The sequence below is a fragment of the Elephantulus edwardii genome, unplaced genomic scaffold (genome assembly GCF_000299155.1).
Source record: "Elephantulus edwardii isolate Elephantulus edwardi_28Jun2011 unplaced genomic scaffold, EleEdw1.0 scaffold00032, whole genome shotgun sequence".
Taxonomy (NCBI): Eukaryota; Metazoa; Chordata; class Mammalia; order Macroscelidea; family Macroscelididae; genus Elephantulus; species Elephantulus edwardii.
Window position 1 is genome coordinate 5,904,351 of NW_006399782.1, and position 18,940 is coordinate 5,923,290.

Genomic DNA, 18,940 nt, shown 5'->3' on the forward strand with positions numbered 1-18,940 from the left:
ATCCTTGCCTCCAAGGAGCCACCCGGTTTAACCCTTTCCAGGACAAATCTGTTTGTTTCCTAGCAGTCCATGGTATTCTCAATACTCTTCTCCAGCACCAGAGCTCAAAGGCATCAATTCTCCTTCTATCCTCCTTGGAGGGTAAATACAAAAGAACACTTCTACCTATAAAGAAGAACCAGAAATGGAGTACATCCTTTCGGCCTGGAGGCCATTGCATTGAAAACCTTTCAGGCCCAAGAGAAGACTGATGCCAATACACATGGAGATATCCAAGAAATGCTGGGCCACAGATGTCGATAGGAGTAAGGACTTTTTTCTAGAGTTAGCACCCTGAATTCAGACTTACAGTCCCCTAAACTATGAGAAATGAAAGTCATCCACTGGTGGTATTTATGTTATCACAGCAGTAAGACACTTGTGAAAAATTAGAACAGTGCCTGGAACTGAGTAAATGATCCATAAATGCTAGGTGCTATTATCTTTAACATGTTTTACATCTCAGGTTCATTTCCTGGCCTTCTCTTCCATTCTGTCATCCATTAAGATGCAGAAAGTTTCTTCTAAAATGTCTTATTAATCATCATTCTCCCGCTAAAAGCCTCTTCAAAGAATCCTTATTGCCTGTCAGTAAGATTTCTGAACTGAATCACTATGACTTTTTTAATTTTTTTCTACTCCAACTCCTACCAACCTCTGTCGAAGACTCCATGTCCCTATCGTCCTGAATGTCCAGAATTTTATTTCCCAGAACATTCTCTGCTCTCCCCTATCTCCCTGGGCCTCTGTCTGAGTCCTTCACTTTATCTGGACTTTTTGCAAATGCCTCTGACCTTTCGCTCACAGAATGAGGCTATCCCGTCCCAGTCTATGAGAATGATGAATCGTCTACATTCTGTGTTTATAGATAACTTATCCACCATCTGATCACTTAAATCAGGACAGGGCATTATCAGCGTCTATGAATGTACCCAGCTGCACCAGATCCTGAGACTCTTTGGAAGAAATGCCACTCGAGTTTTGGTGAGGCTCCCCTCGCCTTTTTAAAACACATTTTTAAATTTTATATTTATTTGCTTACAAAGTTCATAAACAGTGTGTTTCACGGTTTCCTTTGTCCATTGTGTTCCATACAATCATTCTGAGTCGTTATATTTTATAAAACTAACCAACATTGAACTATGCCCACCATTTTCCTTCGTTTATTATGTGTCTAGAATTGCTTAAGGACTTTACATCCTCTATCTTATTTAATATTGATCACTAATAAATTGGAAAAAGTTTCACTTGTTCTTTCATATCAATATTAATTAAAACTTATCTTCTAAAGTACTAAGAAAACTAGCTATTATTGATTTTCTTCATCTTAGGTAACTAAGAGGAACATCTCAAGAGACACTGTGGGATCTCCAGTCTATTAATAATTTCATTCTGAGTTCTCAGAGTCAAAAGTTAAGCTTCTTTTCCACTCAAAATTAGGCCTGAAGATTCTTCTTTGTTGTGTATCACAGTAGTTCAGAACAGCTAATCACTGAAAACTACATATGGTATGATACCATTTTTATAAAGCTTAAAAACAAGCAAGACTAAACAATATATTGTTTATGAAAACATATGGTAAATGTTACCAAAAAGGAAATGAAAGATAAACAAAAGATTCAGGATAGTAATTTTTTTTCTCGGGAAAGGAGGGGCCATTGGACTGGGGAGCAGCCAGAAGTGATATCAAGGGCATAAAAGAGGTTCTGCTTCTCAAGTTTGGACATGGTTTCACAGGGGATCATTTCATTATCATGCCTCTTAACTTTAGGCATACTTTGGGCATGTGGCCAGGATGGATAGATCTTTGGAGAAGGACATCATACTCATAAGGGTGGGGGGAGAGTGTAGGAGAGGAAGACCCTGGATGAGATGGATTGACACAGTAACTGGGGCAATGGGGGTAGGTATGTCGGAGTCAGTGAGACTGGCTCAGGACAGGGCAGGCTTCATAGCTGTGGTACATACTCAGCTGGGATCGCTGAATGAGTATCAGGTGACTGAACAGCACAAAACAACGACAATGACAACAACATACATACATACATACACATCAACATACACAACAACAACAACATACATACACATCTATTCCTTCATCTGTGGCAAACACAGATCCTACTGTGTACTTGTAAGTATATATTCTAGCTGTGAGAGGCCATAGGGTGAGCTATAACACATAGAGACTATAAAAAAGGAACAAAAGTAAAGTGGAGAGCTGAGTCTGACCTCTATCAATTCCACAAGGGGTAACTGTTCCCACCAACAATATGCACAGTATAAATCTGACCCCTAAAAGGTCAGACATGGCCTTCTACACTCCTGCACCAACCTCCACTAATCACTGAGTCTAATGTTCACTGAAAATTATCAACAGACCTTGCTGCTGTTTTCATGTGCATTTGAAAGGGCTACAATTTATAGAAACCCTATGTTCAACAGCTCTGCAGTTTGCCCTATCCTGGGCCAGTCTCACTGACTCTGAAACACCTAACCTCATTGCCCGAGTTACTGTATTAATTCCTCTCATCTGGGGTCTTCTTTTCCTGCACTATCCCTATACCCTTCCTAGCATGATGTCCTTCTCCAAAGACTGGTCCGTCCTGGCCATGTGTCCAAAGTACATGACACAGAGCTTCAAAATCCAAACCTCCAAGGAGAAACTTGGTTTCATCCTCTCTAAGACAGACTAATTTGTTTTCTTGGCGGTCCATGGTACATTCAAGATTCTTCTCCAGCACCACAACTCAAAGGCATTAATACTGTCATCATTAGTCATTGTCCAGCTCTGTGATGCATAGAGAATAATTGTGAAGACCATGGCCTGATTAGGTGTATCTTAAGTCTCTAGACGGACACTGTTGCGTCTCAGTACTCTGGAGAGGCCCCTGACAGCAGATTTTCCCGGTGCAATTTATCTTTTGATTTCCTGACTGCTATTGCCAAAAGCATTGATTGTGGAGCTGAACAAGCTGTAATTGTTAACAACCTCAATCTCTTCTCCATCCATCATGGTGCTGCCAGTTGGCCCAGTGTTACAGTTGTAGGGTTTAATAGGGAAATAATTTGGGTGTGGGAGAGGCAAAGGATATCACATGGCAAAAGTTGAAGTTTAGTGAACAAAAGTCCCAAGCCAGATTAATAGCAAGACCAAATCCCTCAATGAGTTCACACAGTTTATCAATGAACAAGTTAAAGTCCAGATTAATCCAGCAACAAAAAAGTAAGAAGTCTCTAGTTTCCTCAATTGTCCAGCAAACTTTGTCTCAGTCAGAAGTCATGTCTTCCTTCAGTTGTCCAGCAAGCAAAACCTTTAACCCTGGCTCCATCTCCAGGGCTCTATCAGACTACACATCACTATAGTCTCTCGATAATCTGCTTCATTTTTTTTCTCTTATCTTGTCCTGACAGCTGTTGGTGACATAGAATAAGCTGGTCAAAAGCAAACCTGGTGTCTGCAGTTGAGGCAGCTGGAGACCATACTCTTAGGGGAGCTATGAGTGGTGGGAGCCTCAAAGATTCATCTCACACATTCCCACATGGCCATGTGATTAGGCTCAAGGTAAAGGATGATGTTGTGTTGTTATGTGCTGTCAAGTTACAGATGACTCATAGCGCCTCTATGAACAAAAGACCTGAACACTTGTATAACTTTCATTGCTTCTCCAAGTTCATAGAGTTTCTGGAGGCAAACTATTTCTGAAGTGGATGCCACTCCTGCTTCTATGCTTATTTTAATCAGGGAGCTCCACCAAACACTGTCTACCATGGGTAACCATTATCATATTTGACACATCAGAGTCACTGTGTTTAGCATCGCTGCAACCAGGAGTTACCTCTGTACAGCAAGTAGACTGACCAAGGAAAATCCTAACACCATAGAGAATTTATGCACAACAGAAGGAAATACAGCTTAGAATTGTACCATCTTCACAATGATTACTAATGTTTTATGCCTCGTGTTTCAGTCACTGCACTAAATCCGTCTCACTGAGGGTTTTCTTCACCACCACCCCCACCCCTGGCTGATTCTCTTTATGACCACAATATAAAATGTATATAGATTTTTGTTATTATTGAGCTCCTTTGGATATTGTTGTTGTTTGTTATGTGCCTCGAGTTGCTTGCAACTCATTAGTGACCCTATGTACAGCAGCTCTGAAGTCTACCCTATCCTAGGCCAGTCTCACTGATTCCAACACATTTAACCCCATTGCCCCAGTTACTGAATCAATCGATCTTATTTGGGTCTTCCTCTGCTGTGCTGTCCCTCGACCCTCCTGAGCATGATATCCTTCTCCAAGGACTGGTCCCTCCTAGCCAGATGCCCAAAGTATGTAAGACAGAGCTTCAAAATTCCAGTCTCCAAAGAGAAACTTGGTTTCACCCTCTCCAAGACAACCTATTGGGGGCCTATGTATTACATAAACAGTGCTAGATGATTTGATTTTTTTCTATAATATCCTTCTGACATGAATAATGTTTTTACAAATTAAAATTCAGGATACTACACTTAGAAATGTTGCATAATATGCCCAAGGTTTCTTCTGGTACCAAATATCTCCCATTTTCTCCTTTGGACTCATTTCCCATCTTCTTCCTTCTCCTCTGTGCCCTGGGAGGCTGACACATAAGAGCTCTGCATCAGTGGGTGCCCTCATCTTCTGAACTTTGGCTGTATTTAGCAAAGGCAGACATAGGAGATCAGAGGGTGGGAAGAGAGTGAAGGCAGGGCATCAACTCTTCTCACCCCACATCATGAGTTAATGGCCTCTCTCCACTGAAGGTCACAGCTCCTGTCAAGAAGCCTTCTTACACAGCTACCCTCTCTACAGATTCTACAAATTATTCTTTCCCTTGTCCATTCAGACCTAAAAGTGGTAACATCTTCCCTCCTGGCAGCTTCTAGCCATAGGATAACGGGGGAATCCAAACTTTGCCTATTTGTCTGTTCTCTGGCCTCATGTTCATAAATTGTTCTTTATTAAACTCTTCTCAAACCATCAGTGTGACCCTGTCCTTCCCAACTGAGAAGTGATGGAGCCAGGAGCCCTACAGTCTTCCATCTATACAAAGATGCCTCTCTATCCTTTCCTCTAAAAGTCTACATAGAAGATCATTGGTAATACTGATAGTTACTACTGTGATTTTTTTGTGGATCTCCCATCTCCTTGGCCCCTCATTTTCCTTCTCACATCTTCCTTTAATTGAGGATTCTAAGACAAAGGGTAGGGCTCCAACAATACATCTCAGTAGATCCTACTACAAAACATACTGGATGACAATTGGGACAGCCCAGGCTTTTTCATGCTGAAAATAGTGAAAGGAAACTCCTACAGGTTTTAATCACTTCTTTTACCTGTTTTTCTGGATCTTTATGCTTATTCTCATATTTGAGTGATGCTATACAAAACCATGTTGCCTATAAGCCCAAAATATATTTCGCTCAAATCTTTAGGAAAGTAGAAATACCATTTGACCCAGCAATTCCTCTACTGGGAATATACCCTAAAGAAACCATAACTGCCACCCAGGCAGATATATTCACATCCATGTTTATCGTGACTTTGTTCACAATAGCAAAGAGATGAAAACAACCTAAATGCCCATCAACAAACGAATGGATAGGGAAGCTCTGGTATATTCACACAATGGAATACTATGCTGCATTGAAAAATAAGGAACTCATGAAATATTATTCAAAATGGGTGACCCTGGAGGACATTATGCTGAGTAAAATATCTGAGTCACAAAAGGACAAATACTGCATAGTGCCACTGTTGTAGATTGAGACTGACATCCGGGTTGGGGTGAGACTGAGAAAAATTGGATAAATCATGTATACTGCATTGAAACAGATGAGGGAGAGAACAGTTTAAAAGCGATATATGATTGGGTATTATGGTTATGACAAGAGTCCAGAATGAAGGCTGCATAGTGGAACGTACTCAGGACAGAAGAGGCGGGAGGTGGGGGGGTGCGGACTGTATACCAATGAAGGAATTTTTCTTTTAATTTTCAGAGAAGAGTGAACTGGGGGTGGGGATGGGCAGGGAGAAAAATGCAACAATGAATGAATGGAAATCCAAAATCTCTGTAAACATTCATTAAAATTGAAAAACAAGGAACTCATGCAATATTATTCAAAGTGGGTGACCCTGGAGGACATTATGCTGAGTGAAATATCTCAGTCACAAAGGGACAAATACTGCATGGTGCCACTGTTGTAGAATGGGTCTGACATCAGGGTGGGGGTATGACAGAAAAAACTGGATAAATTATGTATATTGTATTGAAACAGATGAGGGAAAGAACAGATTAGAAGTGATATATGATTGAGTATTATGGTTAGCACAGGAATCCAGAACTAAGGTTGCATAGAGAAGTGTACTCAGGGTGGGGGGTGGGGGGAAGGGACGTGGGAATTGTATACTAATGAAGGAAATTTTTTTCTTTTTTTTTTTCCCTCTCTTTGGAGGGTGAAGCAAGCTGGTGGGGAGGGGTGGGCAGGGAGAAAATTGCGGCAACGAATGAATGGAAATCCAAAACCTCTGTAAAAAAATTTTTTTTAAATGGGGAAAAATTAATAATTTTTTTAAAAAGAGAGAAAACATTATCAAGCAATAATTCAGGAAAATTGGCACGTGTTTGATTTGCATTACAGAAAGCCTGTCCATATTTCTTTGTCATCTTTCCTTAGTATGACACCTGCTTTCATCTATAGAAACTTGGCAGAATGGCTAAGAGCAGAGTTAAATAGCAGCTAAATCAAAGGGGTTAACAACTGGCACACTTAGGAGCTAGAGTAATGAAGATGATAAAGCGGAATAGCAAAAGAATGAGGAGAAATTGAAAATAGTAAAAAAAGCCCAGGATTTCTTTACTGGATATGGTGTTGTTAGCTGTCTTGTGCACAATGAAACAAAATTCTATCCAGTCTTATGGCATCTCATGATTGGCTATAGATTAGACTTCTGTAGTTCACAGAGTTTTCATAAGTAGATCATCAAGACTGTCTTTATTGTCTGTCTTGGTCTGGAAATGCTGCTGATATCTTGTACAGTATTACATACTAATATGCAAGCCTCCACCAATAGATAAGTGGCAGCTACACCTAAGGAACCCGGAATGGGAATTGGACCCAGTCTTCCACATCAGTGAAAAGTCTACCTGTAAACTACCACTTTCTCCTTACGATATGTACATGGTCAATATCCAATAATCCCTAGATAGAATGTCTACATCATAGGTGATGTCTGGGCAGTTTCTTGAAAACTGTATTTTCTATTCTGTTTCTGAATTTTATGGGACATTTGTTAGCTGACTGTATCTGAGTATTTCCTTTCTACTTCTTTCCTATAAACTAAATGCAAGAAGAAAACAAGCCAGAAGGACCAAAATGTTATATATAAGTATAGAATGGGATGAAATGACAACCAGGAAAGATAACAAGAGAACTCTCCTAGATTGCTAATCCAGGACCTGGCTCATAGTAGAATAAATATTTGTTGAATTGAGTTAATAAGATTTTTAGGAAATTAAAGGTCTTCAGAAGAAGATTACAGAAAGTCTACGAGGACCAAGAGATGGAAATCTAAATTCATCAGGATCAAGATAGAGAAGTTAAAAGAGACATGGCCTGTGAATGGTTGGTCTCCAAAGAGTAACTCAGGAACTGTTCTATACTATCACATCATAGAACCATCTTTGGCTTCAGATGGTTGTTGTTATGTTCATTGAGTCGCCTTTGACCCAGAGCAACCCTATGAACAAGGGCCCTATCCTGAGTCAACCTCGTCATGTTGTTGTTGTTATGTGCTGTCAAGTTGCTTGTGACTCACAGCAACATTATTTACAACAGCTCTGAACCGTATTGTATCCTGAGTCTACTTCATTGTCTGTCTCTGACACACCTACCCCTATTACCTTAGTCAGAGATAATCCGTCTCACCCAGGGTCTTCCTCTCCTGTGCTGTCCCTTCACCCTTCCAAGCATGATGCCCAACACATGTCAGGAGAAGCTTCAAAATCCTTGCCTCCATGGAGAAGCCTGATTTCACCCTCTCCAACAAACTGTCTCCAGAACTTTACCACAGAGACCCCCAAATCCCCACCTACAGTCAAAGTGTATGGGAGCATCATGCTCTTATGATTTAAGATAGAGGCCATTAGACAATGTTTGAGTTTAAATCCAAGGTACCAATATTGATAAGAAGAAATTATTCTGAATCATGATTCAGAGTCATGCTCTAAGATAGGGAGCTTCAGAAAGAGTAGGTAGGTGAGTAGTAAATATACTTCCTTTGGATCTTGGATCTTATTATATTTGTTTCTCCAACATCATATATAAGCACAGAATTGAAGGTAGCAAGTATTAATAGACGTTAGCTAATGCATCCTGCAACCCTGGGGAGGATTTGTTTCCAATGCATCCCAAATATGAAGTTCACTTTCTCCAGGGGCAGCAGTAGTGCTGCTGGACAGCTCCCACGTACGCTGGTTTTTGCTTCACCTTGGAGTCCTGACCTCTCCAACTTTCACCCATTAAGAGACAGAGACCTGCTGTATCTTTTGAGGAGGAGCTGTCCTAATATGTGAATGAAGAAATCACTCCCACCAACAAACGCTCTTACTCCTTCAACTGCAAAGACAGTATGTGAACCCCTCAAGGTGCTCATTACCCGCCCTTGATAGCACTCTAACTGGTCAGTTCATTCATAAATTGTTGCTGGCAGAGTTAAACGGTGAAGATTTGAAAGTGGTGGTCTAGGCATGGCTGGTCTGCACAGACTATTTCTTCCTATTCCTTTTTAAATTACTACAATGATCTGTTTCTTCAGCTATTCTATAATTGTTGTTGTTAAGTGCTGTCAAGTTGCTTGAGACTCATAGCCACCCTATGTACCACAGCCCTAAACTCTGCTCTGTCCTGTGCCAGTTGCACTGTCTGTGACACACCCATCCCGATTATCCCAGTCACTGAATCAATCCACCTCATAAAGGGCCTTCCCCTCCTGTGTTGTCCCTCCACCCTCCCAAGTATGATGTCTCTCTCCAAGGGCCAGTCTCTCCTCACAACATGTCCAAAGTATGTTAGACGGAGCCTCAGAATCCTTGCCTCCAAGGAGCCGTCCGGTTTAACCCTTTCCAATAGTGTCCAGAATATTCACCAAAAGGACTGGTTCCCTTGATTCCAATTCCCTTTTTCATCATTTAACCTTATTTCTTGTCTTCCATGATCTAGTTCATCTCCAATTCCATGTGCCTATCTGTCTACTCTTTACTGCCATTGGTTCACAGGAATATCATGCTTTCCTCAAAATGCCTTCCCCTGTTCATTATGATTCCTCAATCTACCTAGCATATTGTTATTGCTATTGTCGCATACCATTAAGTCAGAACCCGCCCACAGCTGACTCTCCAGTGGGTTTTTGGAGGCATTTAATCACATAAGAGGAGACTGCTGATTCTTCTCCCATGGAGCAGTTGGTGGATTCGAACCCCATGCCTTCGGGATTGAAGCGCAACTTCTTGCCACTAGGCCACCAGTGCTCCCTAACACATAGATCTTTTAATTCTAAGTATCTGTTAAATGAAAAGTGGATAAATGTATAAGTAAATGAACATTAAATATCACACAGAGACTCAAGGACACGAGTCAGTGGAACAGGGTTCAGTTCCAGGGAGAACTTTGAGCATCCTGAGCCTGTGATTCAGAATAAATGAATTTTGACTTTTTAGCACCAGTACCCACTGACCTTGAGTCGATTCTGACCACAATATGGAAGAGCAGAACTGTGCTCCATACGGTTTCAATGGCAGGGTTTTAGGTGTATATTGTTGGTCCTTCCTCCTAAAAAGCCTGTAGAGGGACTTAACCCTCTAACCTTTCAGTTAGCAGCCAAAGCTGCTAATCATTTTCACCACCCCAGAGGTTCCTTCTCAACAGGACCATCTATTTATTATACTTGCCCACTTCTGTAGTTTCTCTTCTTTTCCAAAGCCTTCACTAATCCTGGCCAGCTAAGTCTTTTTGCTATTCTGCTTATACTTCACCATCTTTAGTACAGTTCTGCTCAAGACTTTTGTTTCCAGTAGTTGTTCTATGTGGATTTGTGGCTAACAGAATGAAGAGGTGACTAGTGGGAATGGTTGGTTGGTAGTCTGCAGTTGTCCAGGCCGTCACACACCTGACGAGTACTGGTACTTCGGTGGCACTGGGGTGGGGAGAACAGGTCCCGTGGAATAATTCTTCTCACTGAAGGTGACAACAGAATTCTTTCTCTCACCTGCCAGCACCTGAGACTAACTTCTCAGGCTGCAGTGCTTGTGAGACCACCATCTGAGAAGCTGACAGCCTGCATCTAGTCTGTCCCTTCCATGATAACAAATTGTTTCTCCTTTTTTCCAGCTTCTCTTAGGTTTCATTTTCTTCACCTATTAGAAATCTTTTCTTTTCAAATTGCTTCCAGTCTGATTTGTCCTGATCTTTGCTTAACAAGTCCGAAAGAAAGGTATTCTTACAACTTTCTCCCCTTCCATTCCAAAGAAAAGGCAAGCATGCCTTAGGTCGTTACATGATGAACATGCCAGGGAGAAAATGTACCTGTCATATCTCCTAGGGTCTCAATTTCTCCTGGCTTTAAAAGAACTGAGTGTCCATTACAGGTTCCCCTGAAAACTTCTCCTATAAATTGCTTTAGAAAATGCCTGGTTTTATACTTGTTAGTAGTATACTTGGGATATAGGTGCTATTAAAAACGGCTTAGTCCCTAGATGACTAAATTGCTAAATTACCTAGACCAATCACAGGTTATTTAGTCTCTCTCCTTTCCTGTAAAACAGATGGGAATATTTCTTCTGTATAAAAACCCCAGGAGTGGGGTGGGGTGCAGTAGGGGAGCTCCTATTGTGTTCTATAGTTCAATGTCCTATGCATTCAGAGTTTAGAAATTCCTCTTTGGATTTAAGCCAAATCCCATTCACCAGAGCTTAAGACACTATCTTTTTAGGGGATCTCCAGTGAATGTCATAAAGGGGGTGGGGAGAGACTCTATTTTATGGTTATTTGTTCACAGCCTTCTGTCTGTTCAAGGCTCCTTATTCTAGTCAGTATTCGCTCAAGCATTTGATGACTGCTCTTAAAATCCCCTTTACCACCTGCCTGTCACTATCCACCAATCCGTTTATTTCAAGTTACAGCTCTTTGAAATGTAGAGCAAGGCTCACTGGACATCTGCTTCAAGAACTTAATCAGCATGTTAAAAAATTATCCAAGGTCTCCTAGTAAAGAAGAACTGAATGCAGAGTGCTTCTAATTGAATATTCTCCTATTTGCACAGAGATGAAGCAGAGGTTTAGAAAGCCCACTGCACTGCTTTTCATCAGCCATACATACACGTGATCCATTAAATGACAAAGAGTGAGGCGCTCTTTGGCCAAAATGAGGAGGAAGGGAGAGCACTGATGGAGGAGTCAGAAGGACTGAGAACCAGAGTAAGTTGTGCCAATGACCTTCTGTGAGCAGCTCACTTCCTCTGTATTAGCTATTTCCCAAGCAGAAAGTTACTGGGTGGTAGAAATAGTCTGTACCAAACTACTAAGCTAAAGAGTAATGGTTTGAATCCACCCAGCAGCACTGCAGAAGACAATGTTGATGACTTTCTGCAGTAAAGATTGTTTTTGTTGTTGTTATATATCGATGAGTCAAAACCAACTCACAGTGGACCCTCTAGTGGGTTTTCAGAGGCAGTAAATTACACAGGAGGAGACTGCCCATTCTTCTCCTGTAGAACAGCTGGCAGATTTGAACCACATGCCTTTGGGATTGCAGCACAGCTTCTTACCACTAAGCCACCAGAGATCCTGTCATACAGATTACAGCCAAGAAAGCTACAGAGAGGCCTTCTTGGTCACACATAGAGTCGTCAAGAGCCAGTGGCAACAAGTTTGAGCCAAATAGAAGTTAGACCTATCTGCCTGAATTACTCCTAAGGGCTCTTCCAATCCTCACATTCTATGATATTGTGACTAGACAAAGGGTTCTTCTCCCTTTTTTCAAAAGATACACATAATATCTTTGGTATGTTCCTTACCACTTACTTTTTTATAACAGTAAGTACTGTCTAGACCAGAATTTCTCAGCATTTATTTTTGTTATATCCTCTGTCCACTTGAAAAAGTGATTTTTAGAAAAAACATTTCTCTAATAAGCCTCTCTATGACCTTTTAATGCATAAGAGTACCTTGCAGTCAGGGACTTCTCCAAAGTATCAAGAAGCAATGATGTTAGCTTGAGGACTAAGGAGCATCTGCTTCAGGACATAGTCTTTCCAATCACCTGCTAAGCTCCAGAGAGTTGGAAATGAATAAGGATGACAGGAAGAAAAACTGATTCCTTTCAACTGTGGTGTTAGAGAAGAGTACTAAATATCCCATGAAGTGACAAAAGAACCAACAGATATGGCTTGGAGAAGGTGAAATCCGTGTGCTTCTTAGAGGCCAGGATGGTGAAACTTCACCTTGCAGACTCAGAGCATGTTGCTAGAAAAAGCTATTCCTTGAAGGAGGACACTCATGCTTGGAAAGGTGAAGGGATGGCAAAAGAGAGGAAGACCCTCAACCAGGTGGATTGCCACGGTGCCTGCAGCAATGGGCTTGAGTGTGTCAGAGATAGTGAGCTTGGCACAGGCTGGGATAGGGTTCAGATCTGCTGTTGATAGGTTTTTATGGGTTATACTCAACAGTACCTAACAACAACAACAACAACATTTTAATAGGAAAAATACACTGTAAATTTACTTACATACTATATGCTTTATAACTGTGCCTTACACACAAAACAGATTTTGATCCCTCAGGAAACAATTTTCACCCACCCTGTTAAGGACAAGGAAAGGAGCCCTGATGGTGTAGTCTGTACTGTATTTGGTTGTCACCAGGGAGATTAGTACTTTAATCTACCAGGCATTTTACAGAACAAAGTTGTGCAGACACTCCTTGTAAAGATTTATAGCTTCATAAATCCAATGAGTGGTTTCCATGAGTGGGAATCAACTCAATGTCAGTTGGTTTTGGAGCCAATATAATCCCTGTTGAGAATGTATGACCTGTTCTGAGGCACAGCCTGTCTCTCACTCCATCCTACAAGTGAAGTTATTGACTCCAAAACCCAAACAAAACTCCACAAGCCACAAACAGTCCTAAAGGAGAGGTTGTAAAAGAATCCATTCTATCAGTCAATGTGAAATGAGTCAGTACCCTAGTTTCCCAAGGTGAAACAGCTTCCTCTTCCTCCAGGGCCGTACTGCCTCCAGTCCTACGTCCTCTCAACCTGGGACCTTCACCTCTACCCACAGTTCCCACTTCCAGCTTCCCCTTTGTTCATATGAATTCCTTCTTAGAAGAATGGGAATGAAGCAAACAATGGATGATAGTGTTCCAAGAATAATTAGAAACTACTAAAAAGGCAGAAACAGCTTCGTCTGCTGGCAAGGACAGAGGCTCATTCCAACCCACTTGCATCAGCCCAGCTCCCATCCTCCCTCCCTTGGATAGGTCCCCTCACTTTACCTTGGCACACTGGCCAAATACGTCACGAGCTTCCGCAGGTCTTCCTGTCTTATTCTGTCATGATTGCTGCGAGCAGGGAAGGTCAAGATGGGTCCGCCTCGCTTATCACGGCCCCCTGTGGAGAGGAAGAGGAGGAAGTTTAAGGAAATCAGCCAGAAAGTCTGCACTCGTCCTCGCCCCCCCCCCCCCCCCGCCAAAAAAAGAAAGTCTGTCCCAGAAGAATTCATTTCAAGGCTGGATACAACAGTAGACAGACGTATGAGACCAGAGAAACCTGCCCTGAGGACAAAGGCGTGGAACTGAGACATAGTCAGCAAGTACATCTGTGGACAAGTCTTCCGACTTCTCTGAATCCTCAGCTCTAAATTGAAGATGGAAATAATTGTGGTCATTTGGCAGGGTTTGTTACAAGGGTGGATAATTTGCATGAGAAAATATTCTAAGAGTTTCTCTAAAGAACATTAAATGAACATGAAAGTAGACATAATTGTTCCTATTAAGAATGCAAGCTGGTAGAAGTGTTATGTTCACTGGAAACTTAGCCTTCAGTTCGTTACTCTGTGCTTGTGCAGATCCAACTACCGTGCTAAGAACCCTTAAAGCTGCCACCCAGAGACAGCATTGCTGGGAGGCTTTCGGATTCCTAGAAAAGATAGTAAGTATTTTCTATAAAGCCAAGAAATCTATATCCTTGCTTGCCTGTCTGCCTGAGGTACCACCTGTCACTCCTGATGGAGGAATACATGAATCTTTATCTGAAATATGAATGTTCAAAGGCTTAATCATTCAGATGCCTAAATACATACTCAGATTACAAATGTTTACTAAGTATGACACGGGGAAAGCTAAAAGAAGTACATCAAAATGACAATCCGCATTAAAATGCTGAGATTTTAGATGGCAGTTTCTTCTTTTCTCTAATTTCTGGTGGCATTGTACATTATGCATTATGTTGCAAACTGAAAAGGTCAATAACATATCTTCCAGCTGTTCTCTGAGAGAATGATGAGCAGTTTCCTCCTATAAAAGGGGTTCTGATGGCATAGGACATAAGGAGTTGCACTGGTAGCCCAAATATCATGGCTCGTGGATGGTTCGAATCCACTAGTAGCTCCTTGAGAGAGAGATGGGCCATATCCTCCTCTGCTATTAACAGCCTTAGAGACCAAATGAAGGGCAGATATGAATGTGTTCTAGCTCAACCGCAATGACTTTTCTTCTCTTATAAAGATTTACAGACTCAGAACTCCAACAGCTTCTAGGAGTCGGAATTGACTCAAAGTGGTTTGTTAATGTGTGAACATAATTAGGAATTAAGATCAAATTATCCCCGGAAGGTTAGATGGAGACAAAGATGAGGTGCAGCAATTGATAATACAAAGAAAATTCCAGCCTCAAGATGACACAATCTCCACACCTCACATCAGGCAGCCACCCCACATCCCACACACTGGGAATCAAAGAGTTCTGATACCAGAGGAAGAAGGGATCACACACATACACACACACACACACACACACACACACACACACACACCCCACACCCCCAAACCAAAAGTCAAAGCTCAGTCTTCTAAAGAAAGAACTCTATTAAGCCTTCCCCACCCCCAAAGGCAGAGAAGCCCAGGGCTTTCGTCCAAATTGAGCTAATGAGTAATGTTTCCCTCTGACTGTGGGGTCCAGAAGCTGCCAAACATAGATAGAGGGAAAGCCTGGCAAACAAAATTCCAGGATATCCCTGAAGAGGAAATAAATCAGGAAGAGGGAAAAGATCAAACGTGACCAGGGTCATTGAGAGAAGATTTATTCCTAGTGAAAACCATTTGTCAGTCTCCCCAACTGCTCAGTAGGGAAGACCTGAACAGATTTACTACAATGTTGAACTCTAGGACTCTGGTTCCATGCCTTCCATACTCTCAGCCCTAGTTCTTCATACGATAGCCACCTCTTTCTCATCTATATTGAAAATAGTCTCCATCTGCCAACAGTCAGCCATTCTCATAGCACATAAAGTAAAAGAACTAGGGAACTTAAATAGAAGGAGTCCCAAAAGCTTGGAGAATTTTCTTATTCTCAACTTTTACCAATTTTGACCTCACCTTGAGGATTTTCATTCTTAAGTGGTTTTTAGACATAACTTGTTAGTTTCCCTCCTTACTCTTCACAGACATGAAAACATGGGGCACAAGGCTTTCGAAACTGACTCTCAAAGGCTGACTAAGGAGTGTAGAGGACCAGTCCACATTGTCTCTTCCTAATACAAGTCAGTATTGACCCTGGAGAAAGGAGCTAGACAAAGTTCCTGAGGGTAAGAGAAGAAGAGGCAATGGGACAGAAAAACCTGGACGTGCAATTTCCTCCCTTTAAAAATGTGGCTAAAGAGTAAGGAAGGGTCAGCAAAAATAACAAGACAAACACAGAAGAAGGTAATCATAGGTAGAATAGGCCCAACAAAGAACTCAAAGCAGGAATGGGCTCCAGGACGCATGTGGTTCTCTGCCATGCTAGAGAGACCCAATTAAGGGCCAGTTATGAATGCATTCCAACTGACATCATGCAGTTGTCTCTTTCTCTGAGGCAGATTGGTAGAGCTCAAGAGGGAAAAGTATAGGGGGGGGTGATGCTCAAGAGGTAAAAGTATAGAAAGAGGAAAGAGTTTGGAGAAGGAGCCATTTGGAGAGGAGGAAAGAGTTTGTAGATTAAGGAGTTCAGCTTGCCAAAAGGACATCACTCCTTAGGTAAATTAGGAAAAGTCAAGAACCAGCATAAAATTGAGGTTCTGAAGAGAGAGGAGAAGTGGACGCATCAGTGGAGAGTTTCCTTGGACAATGAGCAGCAACAGCTGGATGGATGGGCTTAGGGGCAGGTAGCAGAGTGTCAGGCATAGAAAAGTTATACTGGAGGATCTGACAATGACAGCTACACTAGGCTCCAATGTGAGTGAGGCCAGAATGAGGCCTTGTGTAAATGAACAGGTCCAGGAAGAGTGGGAAGCATTCTGCTGGACAGTGAGCTCCCAGAGAAGAGGAAGAGTGCTCTTATGGCAGTATGAGAAAGGTCAAAGGTAAGAGGCTAAGGTCATAAAGAGGCAAGGATCTCTTTAGGTCAAGAGTCAAGATGTTGCATGTGAATACCATTGTAGGAAGGTAAAGGGCTCTAGTGCAAAGGAGGCTGAGGATCCATCAAACTGTAGAACTTGATGGATAATTAAGATAAGATGCTAAAATACTTGTCCACTGTGAATTGGTCTCCAAAAACCCACTAACAAGTCAGCTATGAGTCAATTTCAACTCGATGGCAATGAGTCTGAGGGATTTAGGGAGCTAAAATTACAAAGGATGATGTGCAGAGATAAAGAATACTAAAGTCCATCTGCTTTATATAAGAAGATCACAAAGGGTCAGAGACCAAAATAACTGTTCTGAAAAGATGATACAGATGGTGGCAGGATCACCTTGCTCTGCAAATACTTGCTCTATGTGTAGTTACACAAAACTGGTGGTGGAGGTGGTGATGTAGACCACCAAGGCAAAACTGACTCACAGATGATCTCCAGTAAGTTTTCAGAGGCAGTAAATCTTCCATGTGATTCTAGGAGATTGTTCATTGTTCTCCTGTAAAGCAGCTGGTGGATTCGAACTAACTGCCTTTGGGTTGGCAGCTCAATTCTTTACCTCCAAGCCATTAGAGTTCCCTTTGATGGTAGGCACATAAAGAGAATAATAAGTGGCAGAGAAGAAAGAGAGGGAAGGGTAGTTTGTTGCTGAAGAGATGAAAATGATCCTCCTTTTAAAGACACAGGGCAGGCCAGTGATGAGGGGAGGAAGCAAAGCCCAAAGTGGAAGATAAGGTTTCTCTGAGTGAGATGGAGGGAGAGCAAATGGGACTCATGTTTCTCAGGAGGAGTCATTACAATGAAGACAAACAAATTAGAGTAGCTTGAGGGAAGAAGAAATCAAAGAAACAAGCCTAGAGAAATGTACCAAAAGTTTGCTCCATGTAACAATTGTTGTCGTCATATACAACAGAGTCAGAACCAATCCACAGCAGAACCTCCAGCAGGTTTTCAGACATCACAGTAGGAGATTGTCCATATTTCTCCCATGAACCAGCTGATGGATTCAAATCATGTGCCTTTGTGTTGGCAGAGCAGCTCCTTACCATAAGGCCACCAGAGCTCCCTCCATGTAACTATAGTTCTGCAAAAGGTTAATTGACAGACACCCAGACATCCACACTCATCCAGTTTTTTTAAGGGAATGCAGTTATCCCAGCTGAGAAGTGCCAGATAAAATAAGTATAAATAGGACTCTTTACTACAAGACTTCCTAGAAGCTAATGTTAATATGCTTTGAGAAGCATTGCAAATCTCTAAGAAGTAGTTCTCTTTTCCAACCCCATTTGAAAGTGGCACCCCTTTTTCTTTATTGAAGACTCTTGTGGGATTTTTTTCTACATAATACACTTTGAAAGACATACTTTGTGCCACAGAGGCATTTCGCTGGCGCATGATGGAAAAGAAAAACTGTGGGTAGTGAGGAGTCAGAGAGGATCATCAGAAGGTGGCCGAAAGCAGTGTGTGTATCCAGATATAATAAAGGGGGAAAGGGCCCTGCACAGAAAGTTGGATACCAGGATAATAGGTGCCGTTGGTGGGAGGTATATGAAGGACAATCAAGGTAACAGAGAGGATAGTGGGGTAACTGGCTGACTGTGAATGGAGGGGCAGGATGGGGCAGGCAGGCAGGGCTCACGGAGGGGCACACGTGCACACGGCCACTGCAGAAGCTGTGGGCTACACCAGATTATTCCAAATGGATGTTCCTCAAGTGAGCAGCATGCCTTTCCTCTCATCTCCCCAAAGCTGGGGACGTGCCAAGGTGGGCGGGCACTACTTAACCATTTGTTTCTTTGTTCTCCCCCTTCCCTGAAACACTTTCTTCTCTGATAAGAAAAGTTATAAAACATTTTTTAATTCTGGTCGTTCTTATTTTATGTTTGTGTTTTATCTTGTAAACTCTCAGAATGCAAGAAGTTTTTGTTTTAGATGCAGGCAGGTTTTTTTGTGTGTGTGCTTAAGATGCAGGCAGTCTTCAACTCTCTGACTCCCCTAGCCTCCTGCCCAGGCACAGGAAGACCATGGTCCATACTCATGGGAGCTTTGGAACCATGTATAAACGAAGACAGGCCTCTTGACCCACACTTGCTTCTGGGAGTAAGGTCTATGTCCTTGCTCATCTGTCTTATTCTTTTGTAATGGTGCTTCTATGTGCTCCTTTCTAGAGTAACTCTCTACTGCTTGGAAGGTCTTTCCTACGAGAGCTGGCTG

The 18,940-nt window shown here is 41.9% G+C and overlaps 1 protein-coding gene across 2 annotated transcripts in view; it reads right to left on the minus strand.

Moving 5' to 3' along the window:
* The window catches only part of KALRN (kalirin, RhoGEF kinase), a 797,511-nt gene that overhangs the window by 592,188 nt on the left and 186,383 nt on the right, over positions 1 to 18,940 (minus strand). For both annotated transcript variants that reach the window (XM_006884214.1, XM_006884215.1), the window contains exon 3: positions 13,612 to 13,726. In XM_006884214.1, the coding sequence (XP_006884276.1) occupies positions 13,612 to 13,726 (115 nt within the window). The remainder of the gene's footprint in view (positions 1 to 13,611; positions 13,727 to 18,940) is intronic.